The 14,110-nt window shown below is 47.3% G+C and overlaps 1 protein-coding gene across 1 annotated transcript in view; it reads left to right on the top strand.

Annotated features, from left to right (window-relative positions):
* The window catches only part of LOC137562744 (intercellular adhesion molecule 5-like), a 98,664-nt gene that overhangs the window by 51,571 nt on the left and 32,983 nt on the right, over positions 1-14,110 (top strand). Inside the window, exon 3 of the mRNA XM_068274392.1 lies at positions 13,403-13,639. Within this exon, the coding sequence (XP_068130493.1) occupies positions 13,403-13,639 (237 nt within the window). The remainder of the gene's footprint in view (positions 1-13,402; positions 13,640-14,110) is intronic.

Here is a 14,110-nt window from a genome sequence, read left to right as displayed (position 1 = left end):
AAGAAGATGAAGAAGATGAAGAAGATGAAGAAAATGAAGAAGAAGAAGATGAAGAAGATAAAGAAGAAGAAGATGATGAAGAAGAAGATGAAGAAGAAGAAGAAGATGAAGAAGATGATGAAGAAGAAGAAGATGATGAAGAAGAAGAAGAAGAAGATGAAGAAGATGATGAAGAAGAAGAAGAAGAAGATGAAGAAGATGATGATGAAGAAGATGAAGAAGAAGAAGAAGATATAGAAGATAAAGAAGAAGAAGAAGTATATACAGTACTGAACAACATTTTGGACACAACTTCTCTTTCCACCTTTTTTTTTTTTTTTACAGAAACATCCCCACATAATCACTTGCTGTTGTTACTTGGAAAAAAAGATGTTTCTTGCATCATTCACCCTCAAAACAAGTGTTGGAAGCTATTTAAGGCCAATTCGAATAGTCAGCTCGAATAATGAGCTCGAATACCGACTCGAATAGTGAGGTCGAAGTCCGAGGTCGAATCGAATAGTAAAAAATATTCGACTCAAATATTCGACCGAATTCGAATAATTTACTATTTGAATTCGACCAAACTCGAATTATAAAAAGGGGTATCCGAGCATCACTACTCACGAGCATCACCTCTCATTTGGAACTCTCTCCCACATCCTGTCCATTATGTTCTGACTGAGCCTGGAGACCTTCAAACATTCTCGTAAAACCCACCTATTAATTGGGGGAAGCCAATTCATTTACCTGTATGTTTTTGGGAGGAAACTGAGGTGCCCAGAGGAAACCCACATAGACATGGGGAGAACAAACAAACTCTGTAGAGATAGTGCCCTGGATGGAATTAGAACCGGGGACCCAGTACTACAAGGCGAGAGTGCAGTTCACCACCATGCTGCCCTATGAATCATATGAACATGTACCACTATTGATGTCTCAAACCACACATCAACTATGTACCGGGTATGTACTTGTATTGCTGGTAGTCCCAATAGAGTTTTGAACGGCTCATGTATCTATGCTCCCCACTATTTTTTTGTACTATGTACAGTGCTAAGGAAGATGTTGGCACTGTATAAATACTCAATAATAATATGATAAATTACATCAGAATAAGAAACACTAGGAGGAGGTCCCTGCCCTTGAGAATTAAAACCCTGGGAGGAGGTCCCTGCCATTGAGAATTAGACACTCTAGGAGGAGGAGGTTCCTGCCCTTGTGAGCTGACAATCTAGAGTGTAGTGAGTTCGAGACACTAGGGAAGGAGACAGAGGCGTTAGCAGATGAGGCAGTAAACCTCCAATGCTACCTCTAGCAAATAGGCTTTTCTGAATTTAAATTAAAAAGGACTATCATTTTGGGTATATGCAGATCCTCTTTCTCAAAATATATAACAGTGGAATTACAATGTGTAAAACACTATAGAGAACACAGCACTATATAACAAGCTCCATTAACACAATTGAAAAGACCTCAGGACCTCATGACCTCATAAAGATGTTGCTTCCCCCCCAAAATAACATTACAGCATATAGAAATCAATCTTCAGACGACATACAAATTTCCCATGAAGTCATACCACATAGCTCCCAACTGTCCCTCTTTTGGTGGGACAGCCCCTCTTTGGGCGTGGTTAGAGGTGTGGCAGGGGCGTGTCTTAGAGTGTCCATCTTTCTTATCTCTAAAAGTTGGTAGCCATGATACTGTCCAGTTGCTAAAAAATGCTGGAATGCTCAATGAAATGTTAAAGAACCCTGGCCCTGACCTGGTCCCCAATACTTTTAATATCGTTTTGTTACTGGTGCTGTGACTAGCAAACAGCACCATCCTCCCACCTCCAGCGCCCCATTCTGCCCCTCAAATATGGGCAGGGAGGAAGTGGCAGTCCTTCCTCCCCTCTGCACTTCTTTAGTCCCGCCCCTCCACTCGCCACTATAGTTCCCCTTATCCACTGCACATAGCGCACCGGGGAGCTGTGCTGTGAGCAGGCTTGTGTTGATTGAGGTTGGAAGGATATCTGACCTCAAATACCACAAGATTGCACAAGAGCAGCTTGTCTGCGCTCTATGTGCAGAAGATCATATGGGGAACTATAGCGGCGAGTGGAGGGGGCTGAATTATGGACAGGCAGAGGGGTGGAAGAACTGCCACTTTCTCCCTGCTCACAATTGATGACAGAACAGGGGCTACAGTGGGCGCCGGAGGGGGGAGGATGGTGCTGTGTGCTGCTAGTCACAGCACCAGTAACAAAACAAAACAAAATGAAAAGTATCTGATGGGAGGGAACCAGGTCAGGGGTACCGTAAGGCAGAGGAAACCTCACCTGTGACTGGTTGCATTACACAAGTACAATGCAAAACACTCATACATATGTATGATGTAGGCGGGTGTTAGTTATTACTGTCCTGAGACTCTACATGCTGATGTGCCCAGCAAAAACCTGCTAACATGGAACATTTGGCAAGAAAAATCAAGTCATTTTTCCAAGCATGCCATTCCCCCTGCGGGGCTTTGGAAGCAATGCTGGACCATTCCAACGACTTACACAGCTCCCACGGGAACACCAGCAGCCGTGCCACCCTTCTTTAGCCAACTACGCTCCCACTAAGGCAGCATATCACTATAGGTTACAGTACTCACGATAGGTTACAATATTTCACTTACAATTGTTGCTATGTCGCATAGAATTTTCTCATTCATGTACCTTTAGCAAGCTCAATAGATAGTTTTTTCTATTTATGTGAAAAAAAGTTTGTACATTATATAATTTTTACGTTAACTTGACATTGCGAAATTCCAAAGGAAAAGTCAGAATTCCGTGAAATCTACGTGCTCATGCCTACTATCAACCGGCCGTATATTACTTGTTTCACTTGCACTGAAAAAACGAATGTTCGGAAGTAGGAAAAATGTTTCAGGGGGACCAGTTGTTTTCTCAAAGAAGATATTTTCAAACCTTACCAATAAAATACCTTTAAAGAGAACCTGTACTAAGTAAAATTATTCAAAATAAACACACTAGGTGACTTCAAATGAACATTACATAGTTACCTTGCCATCAGTTCCTCTCAGAAGCTCACCATTTTCTTCTGACAATGATCCCTTCCAGTTCTGACAACATTTTGTCAGAACTGAAATATATCAGTTGCTGTCAGTTATATATCAGTTGCTGTCAGTTACCGCTGAGAGGAGAACTGATGTGTCCATGTTTCCCTATGGCTCAAGTGGGCGATATTACAATTTAACTGTGTGCTGACCAGGAAGCTGTTATGGGGTAATGGCCATTTTCAAAATGGAGGACGGAGAATTCCATTGATCAGTGGACAAACAGGACACAGCAGAGGAGAAAGAGATTGAGGCGAAGACTACACAGCAGGTAAGTATGACTTGTGTATAGTTATTTTGACTATTAATTTTCAGTACAGGTTTTCTTTAAAGCTACCACCATGCAAGAAATTACTCAAAATGTATTTGATATTACTTTTTTTTACCTTCTTTTTAGTACTTTTCAATTATTAAGTGCTGAAAAGTAATGTTTTAGATAAGATTAAAATTAACTCATGGTTTAAAACTCGGGAGAAATGTAAATAGGTAAGGAAGGAGAAAGCAGAGCAGAGTCACAGGCTTTCTGTTCCCCAATAAGAGAATGAAAGCGTTTAAAATACAAAAGAAAAAATGTACAAATAACAAATAGAATAGTAATGTGAAGAAACGTGGAAAAGCCGCCGCATGGACGCAAAATGAGGCGGCTGTTTCCGCGGCTGGCATAGCGGAACGCGGAGAAACCGCCGCGTCTGACGCGGCGGTTTGTACGCATGGGCCTGCCTCTCTCAGTAAGGTGGGACGCGGAGGAAACGCAGCACGCTCAGACAGCGTGACGGCGGATTCCGCATCCCATACAACATTACAACACATGACTGGTGTGGCTGGGACTGATAGTCCACACTGGTTTAGGAGGACGCGTGCGCGCGCAGAGGGGCAGGGCTTTTATGGCAGTCAGAGGAAGGTCAGCTGACCAGGCCGGTCAGCTGACAATTGCAGCAACTTTCATTGGTCCAGCAATTAAGGGAGGTGCTGGAGAGCACTGATGTATATATACTGGGTGCTGGGCATTTCTCTGGTGTCGGGCGTTGCGATCACTACGTGGTAGCACTCAGACCTTGTCTGTATCTGTGTACTAGCATAGTTTCCAAAGGTGTTGACGGCCAAGGATCTCACACCTTAGCGTTAGGAATTTGAACTGTATTATTTGCTATGACCTTCTGCCTGCCTGACCATTCCTTTGAACTCTGATTCTGTACCTTGCTACTTCTGATCTCCTGTTGCCAAACTCTGCTCGTTCCTGGACTCTGTATTTGCCTCCTGATTCTGTACCTTGCTACTTCTGATACTCTGTTGCCAAACCCTGCCTGTTCACTGGATTCTGCACCTGTCTCCTGAATCTGTACTTGATCCGTCTGTGTGTTAACGACCTGGCTTGTCCGACCTCGAGAACTAGCCTTACTGTCAGAGGCAGTTCCCAGACCTGTGAGTGACACCCTCTCACTGGTGTCACTCCTACTCTGTCCTTCCCACCTTCTGCCTAGCTCCTCCCTCGGGAGAGTCTAGGCCTACGGAAGGAACATTCCTCTGTGTGTACTCAAAGTTACCGTTGCATAACACTCACTCGTTACTCAGGTGTCCAGAGGTTAGAATATATATCTGATTATCGGTGATACTGCAGATCACCAATAATCAGGTATATTCTGCATTCTCGGTGATACTGCAGTTCACCGGTAATCAGACCCTCTCTGTGTTACACCGATCGTTACAGAACGCCAGACCAAAAATGCAAATGGACGCACACACTGACCGTCTGGGCGCTCTTGCCTCTTCGGTGGAAAACATCAACCAAGTGCTGGGTAGTCACAAGACTATGATTGACATCTTGTCTGGTTCAGTACAAACCCTCCAGACGGCAGTGAAGGAGGTGCGATCCCCTCCTAGCTCTGACATGCGTTTACCTGTACCTGAGAAATTTTCTGGTCACAGATCAGACTTCCGCAACTTTAGGAATAGAGTGTTATTCTACTTTGAGTTGAAACCCCGATCTTCGGGAACTGAGGCCCATACGGTTATATTCATTAAGACTTTGTTATCAGGCGATTCTCAGACGTGGGCGTACAGTTTGCCCATCGGAGACTTAGCCCTCACCTCAGTGGATGAATTCTTTAAAGCCATGGCAGTGATTTATGACGACCCAGACCTTGCCGCGACTTCTGAGCGGAAGCTCAAGCTTTTGCGTCAAGGCAAGGGTCTGGTCGAGGATTACGCAGCCGAATTTAGGAGGTGGTCAGTTTCAGCCAGGTGGGACACTTATGCCCTCTTAGATTGCTTCTTATCGGGGTTGTCAGATGAGGTTTCCAATCTCATGTTAAGTCTGCCTGAACCTAAAACAGTCGATGAGGCCATTTCATCAGCCATTCGAGTCGACCGCAGGCTACACTACCAGAAACACACCCGGGGTAGTAGTCAAGTAAGAATGGTGTCCTATGCTGCGCCTCCAGAAACTCCACCTCCTCCTGTCTCGCCTCCACCTGAACCAATGCAGATTGGTCGGTCGAAACTTTCCCAAGTGGAGCGGAGACGTAGGATGTCTGAGCAGCTGTGTCTTTACTGCGCAGAGGGGGGTCATAGAGTACGTAATTGCCCTAACAAGTCGGGAAACGCTACTGCCTAGGAGTTGTAGGGGGTAACACCCTAGGCCAGGGGTGCCCACACTTTTTCGGCTCGCGAGCTACTTTTCAACCTGCAGAGTCCATGAGATCTACCCCTCCCCCCCCCCCCCCCCCGCAGCATACATAAGGATTCTTCTCAGGCCCCACCCCCACAAGCCTAGCAAATAGCAGCAGCAGGAGCAAATGTATATACATAAAATACTGCAAATGTACTGCATTATGCTGGCCATACTGCAAATGTACTGTATTATGCTGGCCATAGTTATGCTACAAAGCACATATAAGAATATACTGCATATACACATTTCCCCACATTGTCCAAATATTGGTTTGGGGATTCCAGCTCTAAACTACCAAGTGCTAGATAGGAGAAGCTGGCATCCCCCATAGTGTCCCCTCCTCACCCCTTGTGTCCTGTGAAGAAGTTTCCCCACATCAGCCTGCACACAGAGAGCTGGGGGGGGGGGGGGGGATGGTACTACAGGGCAGCCTCTGTGCACACTATGAGGCATCGCTGACATTCCTTGTGAACAGACGCTGCCTGCTATGTGTGTCCAGTATAGAAAGAGACATGCAGAGAGTGGCTGTTATTCCGAGGACAGAGGCCAAGCTGCAATAAATTAAAATGTCAGTACTCTTAACTAGCAAGGAAGCGTGCTGGTGTACATTGTCTCCCCTGTGCAGAGATGGCATATTGTACTTCACAGGAAGACGCTGACACTGCTTGCACGGAGGGAGAGAGTCTGCTCACTTGCTCCAGTATCACACCTTGGTAGCTAGCAGCCTCCCCACCAGCTGCACACACACGAGCTGAGGCAGGGCAGAGCAAAGTGGGGTGTCTGCACAGCGACTCTCTAGGCATGATGAGAGCAGCATTAGGTAATGTATGGCAGTGTCGCCAGCTCTCTGAACAGTGGATGCCGCCTGCTAATGTCTGCCACCTGAAGGACATGGCACAATTCTAGATCCGGGAATGTTGGCATACTTGCTCTAATGCTCAGGTGGCCCCCAGGGACCCTCACACCAGCTTGGGGAGAAGACGCTGCTCACGCAGGCAGCCTGGAGAGGTGGAGATGCAGTGTGTGGGTGTCACATGGCCTGGAGGGGAGGAGACCTGTCTCCTCATTCGCTCCTCTACACTTCAGTCACGCCTCCTCCTTAGCCGCGCCTCTCCTTTCTTCTCGGTGATGCTGCTAATGCAGCAAAATCTGACAGCCGCAGCTGCGGCTTCAGTTTATGACATCACGCGGCCAGGCGGCCGCGATCTACTCAGGAGGCGGTCGCGATCTACCGGTAGATCGCGATCGACCTATTGGGCACCCCTGCCCTAGGCGCACGACTTTTACCCCTAGAAGATAAACGGTCTGGTTGTATGCTCCCTAGGGGTCATCTCTACAATTTATCTGGGCCAGAGAAAGTGGCCATGCAGGAGTACATTCGTGAAAATTTAGCCAAGGGGTTCATTCGCCCTTCCCGGTCGCCCGCTGGTGCAGGCTTCTTTTTTGTTAAGAAAAAAGACGGAGGCCTGCGGCCATGTATTGATTACCGGGGCCTAAATAAAATCACAGTGAAGAATCGCTACCCCTTGCCTCTGATAGATGACTTGTTCACACAGGTTACCGACGCCAAGATCTTCTCAAAATTGGATTTACGGGGGGCATACAACCTGGTACGGATCAGAAAGGGCGATGAATGGAAGACGGCCTTCAACACGCCCGACGGGCGTTACGAGTACCTAGTTATGCCCTTCGGGCTGTGTAACGCCCCGGCCGTCTTCCAAGAACTAATTAATGAGGTATTCAGGGAGGTGTTGGGCAAATTCGTGTTGGTGTATCTAGATGATATACGTATTTTCTCTAACAATCTCTCTGAACACAGGACACACGTTAAATTTGTATTGAACAAATTAAGACGAAACTCACTTTATGCTAAATTGGAGAAATGCATCTTTGAGGTGACATCTGTTACTTTTTTAGGGTACATAATTTCCACCTCGGGCCTGTCTATGGACCCTGCCAAAGTCTCGGCTGTGTTGGAATGGCCTCAACCTGTGGGCTTGAAATCTATTCAAAGGTTCTTAGGCTTTGCCAATTACTATAGAAGGTTCATAAAGGGGTATTCCACGGTCATTGCACCCCTTACCAGTCTCACTAAAAAGGGGGCAGATACCACCCGCTGGTCTCCAGAAGCCCTGCATGCTTTCTCCACTCTGAAAGATTTGTTTTGTTCCGCACCCATCCTGAGACATGTTGACACCGCCTATCCCTTCATTGTTGAGGTAGACGCCTCGGAGGTCGGGGTAGGGGCTGTGCTGTCTCAGCGGTCAGGGTTGCAGGGTAGATTGCACCCATGCGCCTATTTTTGTCGTAGGTTCTCTCCGGCAGAGAGAAACTACGATATAGGCAACAGAGAGCTCCTGGCCATCAAATTGGCCTTTGAAGAATGGCGTCATTGGTTGGAAGGAGCAGAACATACAATTACGGTTTACACTGATCACAAAAATTTGGAATACATCGAGGGGGCTAGGAGACTAAGCCCCCGTCAGGCTCGATGGTCATTATTCTTCTCGAGGTTCAGGTTTATAATTACGTACACTCCGGGTAGTAAAAACATCAAGGCAGATGCCCTGTCCAGATGCTTTGAGCCAGAGACAGCACAGCCCTCCGCCCCGGAGACCATTGTCCCACAAAGACTGGTTCTAGCAACCACTGAAACTTGGGGGGACTGGATAGAGACTCTAAGTCCCTTCCAGCAGGACGTTCCGGAGGGGAAACCCGAGGGGGTTATGTTTGTACCGTTGCCATTCCGCCTCCAGATTCTGCAGATGTTTCACGCACACACAAGAACGCAGGACACCCTGGGGCCTCCAGAACACAGGATCTGGTTGCCAGGTGTGCTTGGTGGCCGTCCTTGGCGACAGACTGCAAAGAATATGTCAGAGAGTGTGCGGTGTGTGCAAAAAGTAAGCCCTCCCGGCTGGCACCTGTAGGAACATTGCAGCCCTTGCCCACCCCAAGTGAACCGTGGACCCACTTGTCCATGGATTTCGTGGGTGAGCTTCCCAGGTCTGAAGGTATGTCGGTCATCTGGGTGGTAGTCGATCGCTTTAGTAAAATGGCCCATTTTGTGCCCCTGAAAGGACTCCCCTCGGCCCAGGAATTGGCCGATTTATTCATCAGTCACATCTTCCGTTTGCATGGCATTCCGGAAAACATAGTATCAGATCGGGGAGTCCAATTTGTGTCAAGATTTTGGAGGGCATTTTGTCACCAAATGGGCATAGAGCTGTCATTTTCGTCAGGCTACCACCCACAGACCAATGGTCAGACGGAAAGAGTCAACCAGTCATTGGAGCAGTTTTTGAGGTGTTACGTCGCGGAGGCGCAAAATGATTGGGTCAAGTTTTTGCCCTTCGCGGAATTCGCACACAATAATTTGAAGAGCTCATCCACGGGATTCTGTCCATTTCAGGTGGTTACTGGGAAGCTGCCCAAATTTTCCCCATTGCCAATCGCTTCCACTCCGTTTCCAGCTCTGGAGGCCTGGCAAAAGTCATTTAAGGACGTGTGGGAGATTGTGGAAAATAACTTGGGGAAAGTGTTTCAAAGTCAGAAAGGTCAAGCTGACAAAAAACGTTCCTTAGAATGGAAATTTCAACCAGGGGACTTAGTCTGGGTATCCACACGTCACTTAACCTTAAAACAGCCTTCAGCCAAGTTGGGGCCCAGGTTTGTGGGTCCATTCCCAGTAACAAAAAAGATCAACAATGTTACTTATGCCATTGATCTTCCTGCCAGTATGCGTGGCGTAAGATCCTTACACGTGTCTCTGCTTCAGCCACCAGTCCATGTGGGTCCCATTCCTCCTCCTCCTGTGATGATAGATGACCAACCTGAGTACGAGGTAGAGAAGATTTTAGACTCACGCATAGTTCAGAACTCAGTACAATATCTGGTTCATTGGAAAGGGTATGGTATTGAGGAGAGATCATGGGTACCTGAAGGTCGCATGCATGCTGACAAACTGAAAAGTGAATTCCACGCTTTACATCCTGAGAAGCCTGGAAGGAGCTATCCGGAGTCCACTCCTCAGGGGGGGGGGTACTGTGAAGAAACGCGGAAAAGCCGCCGCATGGACGCAAAATGAGCCGGCTGTTTCCGCGGCTGGCATAGCGGAATGCGGAGAAACCGCCGCGTCTGACGCGGCGGTTTGTACGCATGGGCCTGCCTCTCTCAGTAAGGTGGGACGCGGAGGAAACGCCGCACGCTCAGACAGCGTGGCGGCAGATTCCGCATCCCATACAATATTACAACACATGACTGGTGTGGCTGGGACTGATAGTCCACACTGGTTTAGGAGGACGCATGCGCGCGCAGAGAGGAAGGGCTTTTATGGCAGTCAGAGGAAGGTCAGCTGACCAGGCCGGTCAGCTGACAATTGCAGCAACTTTCATTGGTCCAGCAATTAAGGGAGGTGCTGGAGAGCACTGATGTATATATACTGGGTGCTGGGCATTTCTCTGGTGTCGGGCGTTGCGATCACTACGTGGTAGCACTCAGACCTTGTCTGTATCTGTGTACTAGCATAGTTTCCAAAGGTGTTGACGGCCAAGGATCTCACACCTTAGCGTTAGGAATTTGAACTGTATTATTTGTTATGACCTTCTGCCTGCCTGACCATTCCTTTGAACTCTGATTCTGTACCTTGCTACTTCTGATCTCCTGTTGCCAAACTCTGCTCGTTCCTGGACTCTGTATTTGCCTCCTGATTCTGTACCTTGCTACTTCTGATACTCTGTTGCCAAACCCTGCCTGTTCACTGGATTCTGCACCTGTCTCCTGAATCTGTACTTGATCTGTCTGTGTGTTAACGACCTGGCTTGTCCGACCTCGAGAACTAGCCTTACTGTCAGAGGCAGTTCCCAGACCTGTGAGTGACACCCTCTCACTGGTGTCACTCCTACTCTGTCCTTCCCACCTTCTGCCTAGCTCCTCCCCTGGGAGAGTCTAGGCCTACGGAAGGAACATTCCTCTGTGTGTACTCAAAGTTACCGTTGCATAACACTCACTCGTTACTCAGGTGTCCAGAGGTTAGAATATATATCTGATTATCGGTGATACTGCAGATCACCAAAAATCGGGTATATTCTGCATTCTCGGTGACACTGCAGTTCACCGGTAATCAGACCCTCTCTGTGTTACACCGATCGTTACAAGTAACAATTAAGGGAAACAGAGAGTAGCCATGTCCTTATAATATTACTCACTAGTAGTCATCAAGGTAAATCAGAATTACAGGAAACAAGGCAACAAAACGTTGAGAGAGGATGGTTTAGGGCGGGGCTGGTTCTAGACTTTCTGCTGCCTGAAGCAAACTTTGGAGGAATGCGCCACAAACTGCCCCACCCTCTTCAGAAATGCTTACAGTATATATACACCCTGATCATATATACCTCATATCATATGTACCCCTCATATAAACCCCATGACTGGCAAGAGATCACCATGGCTAGTCAGAGGGGACATCTGATCGGTCACTGCTATTGATGTGACCGATCAGATGTCACTGCTACTGTTTCGAGTACAGTGATTGGCCCAATGGCAGTGCCGTGGTCTCATCTGCGAGATCATTGGCACCAGTTAGCAAAAGGAGAGGCAGGCGGCAGTGATTGGCCAGTCTGGTGCCAGCACCCCCCCCCCCCCTCCCCCGATAGGTCATGTGCCAAAGCTTCCCCTCTGACTGGCCATGGTAATCTCTTGCCGATGATGGTGTTTAACTGTAGATATGAGGCATCTACCAACACCTCACCTGCTTTTAGGACCACTATCGTGAAAAAAGTAGGCAGTTAAAATCTCACAGAACCGGGTTTTGGGCCAGTCCATCTCCTCGAGTCTCAGGGTTTTCTTTGTTTTCAACTGCATTTCCTGAACAGCATTTGCAAAGTCTAACTGACAAAATAGGGAGGCTGGTATACTATTTTGGCAGTTAACCTTCCTGGCGGTAAGCCCGAGCTGAGCTTGGGCTATGCCGCGCAGGAAGATATCTCAGCCCCTGGTGGGGCGATTTGGGCCATTTAAAGTGCTGTACGCGCAGCTAGCACTTTGCTAGCCGCGTGTACAGCTTGATCGCCGCCGCTCTGCGGCGATCGCCCGCACGCACCGGCAGGGAGAGGGCCCCCGCCAGAGCCCTGCGCTGCCTGGACCAATGAGTTCCAGGCAGCGCTATGGGCTGGATCGGAGGCGTCTGACGTCAGGACGTCGGCTGACGTCCATGACGTCATTCCAAACGTCGCCATGGTGACAGGAGAAGCCAAACAGGGGAGCGCGTTATATACGCGTTCCCCTGTTTGCTATTGATGCCGGCAACGATCGCACTAGAGGGACACATGCGCCCTCTAGTGGTGTTTCATGTAGCTACCACTCTGGTAGCTTTACATGAAACACAAAAACAAAACATTTTTAAAAAAGGATTTCTGCCTGTTTGGCAGAAAAATTCAACCGCCAGGAAGGTTAAACTGCTGTTCAGGAAATGCTGTTGAAAACAAGAAAACCCTGAGAATCCCCATAAGGAGATGGACTGGCCCAAAAACCTGGTTCTTTGAGATTCTAACTGCCTACTTTTTTGCGATAGTGGTCCTTTAAAGAGGAACTCTAGTGAACATTTTACTGGTGGCTGGGGAGTGTAATGGTTAAGGGCTCTGCCTCTGACATGGGAGACGAGGGTTTGAATCTCAGCTCTGCCTGTTCAGTAAGCCAGCACCCATTCAGTAGGAGACCTTAGGCAAGTCTCCTTAACACGGCTACTGCCTATAGAGTGCATCCTAGTGGTTGCAGCTCTGGCGCTTTGAGTCCGCCAGGAGAAAAGCTCTACATAAGTCTTTGGGCTTGATTCACAAAGTGGTGCTAATTGTTAGCACACCTGTGAAAACCCCCTTAGCATGTCTAAATGAGCTTTTCGCGCGCAAAACTCCACGAGAAGTGCCCATTAAAGCCTATGGGACTAAAACTTTGCGCGCGGTCTGATTGAGAAAACCGGTGCTAACCTACTTAGCACCCTGATTAGCGCGCCTAAAGACTTTAGACGTGCTAAGTAGGTTAGCACCGCATAGTGACTCAAGCCCTTTGTCTTTTACTGTTGGCAGGTGATGTAGCTGCTGCATGGTTTTTGGCAGTTGGAAACAGCTGTAAACAGCTATTTTCCACAATGCAACAAGGTTCACAGACAGGAAACTGCCAAAAGTTTGAACTTTTCTTGTGGGAGGGGTATCTTGTGGGAGGGCTTTCGCCACAATATCAGTCATACAGCGCCCCCTGGTGGTCTGTTTTTGAAAAGGAATAGATTTCTCATGTAAAAGGGGTACTACTGATTAAGATAAAGTTCAATTTTTGGTCTGAGTTTTTCTTTAAAATGTCATAGGGAAGGGAGGCAGGTGCCATCAATCGAATGAGGACGGTAATTCGGGGATAGGCAGATAAGATGGGTGGTGTATGTGTCAGAAAGGCAGGCCAGACAGTGGAGAGGAGGCAGGCGCCAGATGGTCCAAACTGTATATCCAAACACCGCCCCCTAGATTTTGCTGCCTGAATCACATAATTAAGGTAGATTCATGGTACCTCTGCCTCTGGTTTGGGGCAACAAAATTCATTTTTGAATTATTATTATTATGATTACTACCAGTGACAGTTTCCTTTATTATATTCCAGCTGATCCTGAGATCACAGATTGCCCTGACAAGCTGGTGTGGATTGAGGGATTGGAATACAGTTTCCACTGCAAGGCCAAAGGGTACCCTCCACCTAACGTGACCTGCCAGAAGAACAACGCAACAACCTATAAGGAAGGAGAGAAAGTCACAGCAAAGAAATCCATGGCTGGAGAATACCGCTGTACAGCTATGAACTTTGATATAGTCTCTAAGGAAGTAATGGTGTCTGTAGAATGTAAGTATCCATATAGGAAGGTGAGTCATACTGGATGATATATACAGTAAGAACAGTTGAAAGAAAGCCTGTTTGGGAGATGACAGTGTGGCCTCACTAATAGGATTGTTTTTACATTACAGTCCCTGTTCAGGTACAGATTTGATCAAACTGGAACTAACCAACCCCCACCCAACAACCCCACCCTACTACACAGCTAAAGATGGCCACTAATGATCCAATTTGTAGCGAAAAATCATTTGAGCGATCAGAAATTCTGATTGGATGAAAAATCGTTCACTACACCATCAACGAAACAATCTTTGCTTCCTATCTATCCTAACCAACAAGAAAATCCAAATTTTGGTTTGACCAAAAATTCAATCGGACGACTATTTTTATAATCATTTGTAATCGATTGTGCCCATTAACTGAGTTTATTTACAAGCAATACGATCACAATTTCTGATCGCTCTAACGATTTTTCTCTGG

Source organism: Hyperolius riggenbachi, chromosome 3 (assembly GCF_040937935.1).
Source record: "Hyperolius riggenbachi isolate aHypRig1 chromosome 3, aHypRig1.pri, whole genome shotgun sequence".
Classification (NCBI taxonomy): domain Eukaryota; kingdom Metazoa; phylum Chordata; class Amphibia; order Anura; family Hyperoliidae; genus Hyperolius; species Hyperolius riggenbachi.
Note: the sequence above shows the minus strand (reverse complement) of the source record. Positions and strands in the feature narration are given on the sequence as shown.